The following is a 5,000-nucleotide window of genomic DNA, read 5'->3' on the forward strand; positions in this document are numbered from 1 at the left end:
CACACACACACACACACACTCACATGCACACATGTGTACACACACACACTTCATGTTTTTGACACTTGGTATGACTGATTGTCTCATGTACAAGTCAAACTGTGTCTCTGTCAGGTGGGTCTGTGTCGGGTTCTCAGGCGTCCGGTCAGGGAGGTCCGGGTGCGGCAGGAGCAGGGGCAGGTCTGACTACACAAGCCGCGTTTGAGTACCGGGGCACCTGGATCCCCCTCATGAACGTCAGCGTCCAGGGCAGCGCCAAAGCCACCTAGTGAGTGACCACACGCTTTCAGTAGTCACTAGTCTGTACTCGGGATGTGGGATACATTATTTTGAAAAAGTCTAGTCGACAAACTATTTGTTTACATCATTTTTTTGCACAATTATGTTTCGCTTTATATTTTTGCAAAGGCTATGTTCAAATTACTGTCATGTTAATGTTAATATTAATACATTATTTTGAAAAACCCTAATCGGCCTACTATTCTTTTACTTTTTTTGCACATTTGTTTTGCTTTTTATTTTTAAAAATGTTCAGCTGTTCAACTCATGTTAATGTTGCATTTTTTAAATTAATAGACATACTAGTTATTTACATTTTTTTTTTTGCACGATTATGTTTTGCTTTATATTTATATGTGTTGCATTATATTTTTCCAAAGGCTATATTCAAATTACTCTCATGATAAAGTTGCATTTTAAAATTAATGCATTAGTTTAAAAAAGTCTAGCTGACACAATAGTCATTTACATTATTATTATTAAATTTATTTGCACATATGTTTTGCTTTATATTTTTTAAAATGTTCCAAATTAATGTCATGTTAATGTTGCATTTTAAAAATGAATGCTTTTCGAAAAAGTCTAGTCAACATACGATTCGTTTACATTATTTTCTGCACATTTATGTTTTTTTCATGATATTTTTGCAAAGGCTATATTTAGATTTTTGTCTTGTTAATTGCTACATTTAAAAAAATGTATACATTCGTTTGAAAAAGTCAACATACTAGACGTTCACATTATTATTATTTTCTGCACATTTATGTTTTGCTTTTTGTTTTTACAAAGGCTATATTAATGTTACTGCCATGTTAATGTTGCATTTTAAAAATGAATGCATGATTTTGAAAATGTCTTTTTTTTTTTTTTTTGCACATTTATGTTTTGCTTTATATTTTTGTGTCATTTTGCCGCCTGTCATGTGTACAGGCACTTTTGATTCAGTTGATTTTAATAAATTCAGCAGCAATAATGTCTATATGTGACCCTGGAGCACAAAAGCAGTGTTAAGTCGCTGGGGTATATTTGTAGCAATAGCCAAAAATACATTGTATGGGTCAAAATTATCCATTTTTCTTTTATGCCAAAAATCATTAGGATATTAAGTAAAGATCATGTCCAATGAAGATATTTAGTCAATTTTCTACTGTAAATATATCAAAACTTAATTTTTGATTAGTAATATGCATTGCTAAGAACTTAATTTGGACAACTTTAAAGATGATTTTCTCAATATTTTGATTTTTTTGCACCCTCAGATTCCAGATTTTCAAATAGTTGTATATCATCCAAATATTATCCTATCATAGCAAACCATAAATCAATGGAAAGCTTATTTATTCATAATGCACAAATCTCAATTTCAAAAAATTGAGCCTTATGACTGGTTTTGTGGTCCAGGGTCACATATTGGCTAACATTGATTAAGCAAACACTTAAGTTTAATGTACAATGATCATAATGCAAGGCAAGCACATCGCATGTACGTGATCTGTTTTTCAGCAGCATTCAGTGTGGGATTTGACTGCTTGATTCATAGATTAAATAGACTATTGGATCGCTTATACAGACTGTATTTTGACTGTTGGTCTAACGTGTGTTTCTTCTCAGTCTGGAGATGCTGGATAAGGTGGAGCCGCCCTCCATCCCTGAAGGTTACGCCAATAATATGTAATATATAGTACGTGTTACGCTTTGCAATAAGGTTCCATTTGTTAGCATTAGTTAACATGAACTAACAATGAAAATACTTATTTAATATCAGTTAATATTTATTTTAACATTTCATAATGAATTATTAAAATCCAAATGTATGTGTAATGATTAATTATTGGACCTGAGCTAACATTGAACAGTTGTATTAATTATTTTTTATTAATAATTGATACTTTTATTAACGTTTAAAAATGTATTGATCATTGTTAGTTAGTGTTAGTTAATGCATTAATTAACGTAAACTAATCGACCTTTTTGTAAAGTGTTGCCCGTTTAACAAATGCAATGCAAGTGAAAAAAATACATTCTGTGGTAATATAACATATAATTCATAATGTTAACAGAAAATACAATACATTTTACAAAAAAATCTAATCATATATATAAACAAAGAATTTTATACATTTTACAAATAAATCTAGTCTAATATAACATAATATAATATATAAACAGAAAATACAATACATTTTACAAGAAATTCTAGTCTAATATATAAATGGAAAATATAATACATTTTACAAATATAATATAACATAATATAGAAATGGAAAATACAATAAATTTTACAAAACAAACCTAATCTAATATATAAACAGAAAATAATAAATTTTACAAATAAATCTAATCTAATAATATATAAACAGTAACATATAATTCTAATGATATGACAATATAATAAAATCTATAATATAATGTAATACAATAACTCTTACAAATATAATATATAAACAATAATATACAGTGGATTTTACAAATTAATCTAATATAATATAATAAAATATATAATATAATCAGTTCAGCGCCCTGCTGGATCTGGTGAGGGGAATCACCTCCATGATCGAGAGAGGACTCAACAAACAGGAACAGGAAGCCACCATGAGGGAGGAGGCGGAGCCTGTTAGTCCCCCACAGAGTGACAGCCTCCCTCAGGATCCCAGTGAGTTCATGCCGACATCACATTGGTTTGTTTGTGTGCGCTCGAAGACAACGCTCTGACATTATCATCACTCCAGACGTCTTTGAATCTCTCAGCCTGAAGTATTTTTAATGCTCTATGCTGACCTCTGGCTGTGACACAGGAACACAACAATATACTGCCAAACCAGTGTGTTGTAACTTTATATAACGTGGTGTTATATATTAGGGCTGCACGATTAATCGCATGCGATATTTAACGCGGATAAATCGCGATTAGGCAGAAGCTGCGATTGTCAATATAATAAAATCTATAATATAATGTAATACAATAACTCTTACAAATATAATATATAAACAATAATATACAGTGGATTTTACAAATTAATCTAATATAATATAATAAAATATATAATATAATCAGTAACAATATATTTTACAATTATGAAATATAATATATAAACAGTAACATACAATAATTTTTACAAATTAAATCTAATCTAAAACACTTTATTTTAGTGTGCTGTTGTTACATGTTACATGTACTTACTATAGTAAGAGTTAACTATGTATAATTACAAGCAACTAACATTATAACAAGAAGTACATCAACAACAGCACATTTAATTAAAGTGTGACCAAATATAGTATAATATAAAGATAAAATGATGCATCTGAATGATGCTTCAGTGTGCAAGTCATATAGTGGTTGGTATGTTTTTTACTTGAGCTTTGATAATAATTCTGATAATTAAGCTCAAAGAATCCCATCTGGATTGATTTATAGGGAAATTACAAATTAAACAGTTATATAACGGTTCAGTCAGTAAATGTGATAAAAAAGCATGTTTAAAGAATATGTGACCCTGGAGCACAAAACCAGTCATAAGGGTCAATTTTTTGAAGCTGAGATTAATGCATCATCTGAAAGCTGAATAAATAGCTTTCCATTGATGTATGGTTTGTTAGGATAGGACAATATTTGAAAATCTGGAATCTGAGGGTGCAAAAAAATCTAAATATTGAGAAAATCATCTTTAAAGTTGTTCAAATGAAGTTCTTAGCAATGCATATTACTAATCAAAAATTAAGTTTTGATATATTTACGGTAGGAAATTTACTAAATATCTTCATGGAACATGATCTTTACTTAATATCCTAATGATTTTTGGCATAAAAGAAAAATGAATAATCGTGACCCATACAATGTATTGTTGGCTATTGCTACAAATATACCCCAGCGACTTAAGACTGCTTTTGTGCTGCAGGGTCACATATATGCTGAATAGCAGGACACAGTCAGACACCAAATTAAGTGTGTTATACAGCACACAGCCCTAACCTGCTGAGTATGAATCCGCATCAGTGACGTGTGTTTGTGGTGTAGCAGTGTTTTGTTCCTGTGTTGATGCCGTATGTGTGTTTGCAGTGGCTAATGAGGTTTGGGAGGAGATGGTGAACGCCTGCTGGTGCGGTCTGTTAGCGGCTCTTTCACTGCTGCTGGACGCTAGGTATGAAACTCTTGTCTTTTTATATAACTATGTACTTAATCTTAATATATCACTATATGCTATTTCACATCCTAAGTGTCATTGTAATAGCTAAAGCTTTGTACTTGTGCTACAGTTCCTCTAGTTAGCATGTATTAGTCCTAGAGACTGAGTGCACTGATGATTTTTGACGTGTTTGTGTCAGTACTGATGAGACGGCTACAGAAAGCATCCTGAAAGCCGAGCTGTCCGTGGCGTCTCTGTGCGGTCGTCTGAGTTTGGTGACACCGCGTGACGCTTTTATTACGGCTATCTGTAAAGCATCTCTCCCTCCTCACTACGCCCTCACCGTCCTGAGCAACGCCGCCAACCTGTCCAATAAAGGTACGAGAGCAGTGCATGCTGACCTTCACACGAAATAAAGCAATAAGCCCCAAGAAGCCGTGGTTTACAGTGAATTTATAACAGCTAAGGGGCGTTGTTAGCCAACAAAGTAGTTGCCGAGCAACACACAGACGTAAACAAAGGTGTATGTTTGTAGAGTAATTTAAAACAGCTTCGAACGTGGCTCAGCCAATCAGAATCACGGACCGGAACTCT

The 5,000-nt window shown here is 32.6% G+C and overlaps 1 protein-coding gene across 1 annotated transcript in view; it reads left to right on the forward strand.

Annotated features, from left to right (window-relative positions):
• Window positions 1–5,000, forward strand: part of LOC107668646 (protein MON2 homolog) — a 55,731-nt gene that overhangs the window by 27,289 nt on the left and 23,442 nt on the right. The window contains exons 11-15 of the mRNA XM_016460591.1: window positions 115–268; window positions 1,891–1,950; window positions 2,796–2,932; window positions 4,340–4,421; window positions 4,606–4,795. Coding sequence (XP_016316077.1) covers window positions 115–268; window positions 1,891–1,950; window positions 2,796–2,932; window positions 4,340–4,421; window positions 4,606–4,795 — 623 coding nt within the window. The remainder of the gene's footprint in view (window positions 1–114; window positions 269–1,890; window positions 1,951–2,795; window positions 2,933–4,339; window positions 4,422–4,605; window positions 4,796–5,000) is intronic.

Source organism: Sinocyclocheilus anshuiensis, unplaced genomic scaffold (assembly GCF_001515605.1).
Source record: "Sinocyclocheilus anshuiensis isolate Anshui unplaced genomic scaffold, SAMN03320099.WGS_v1.1 scaffold2477, whole genome shotgun sequence".
Classification (NCBI taxonomy): domain Eukaryota; kingdom Metazoa; phylum Chordata; class Actinopteri; order Cypriniformes; family Cyprinidae; genus Sinocyclocheilus; species Sinocyclocheilus anshuiensis.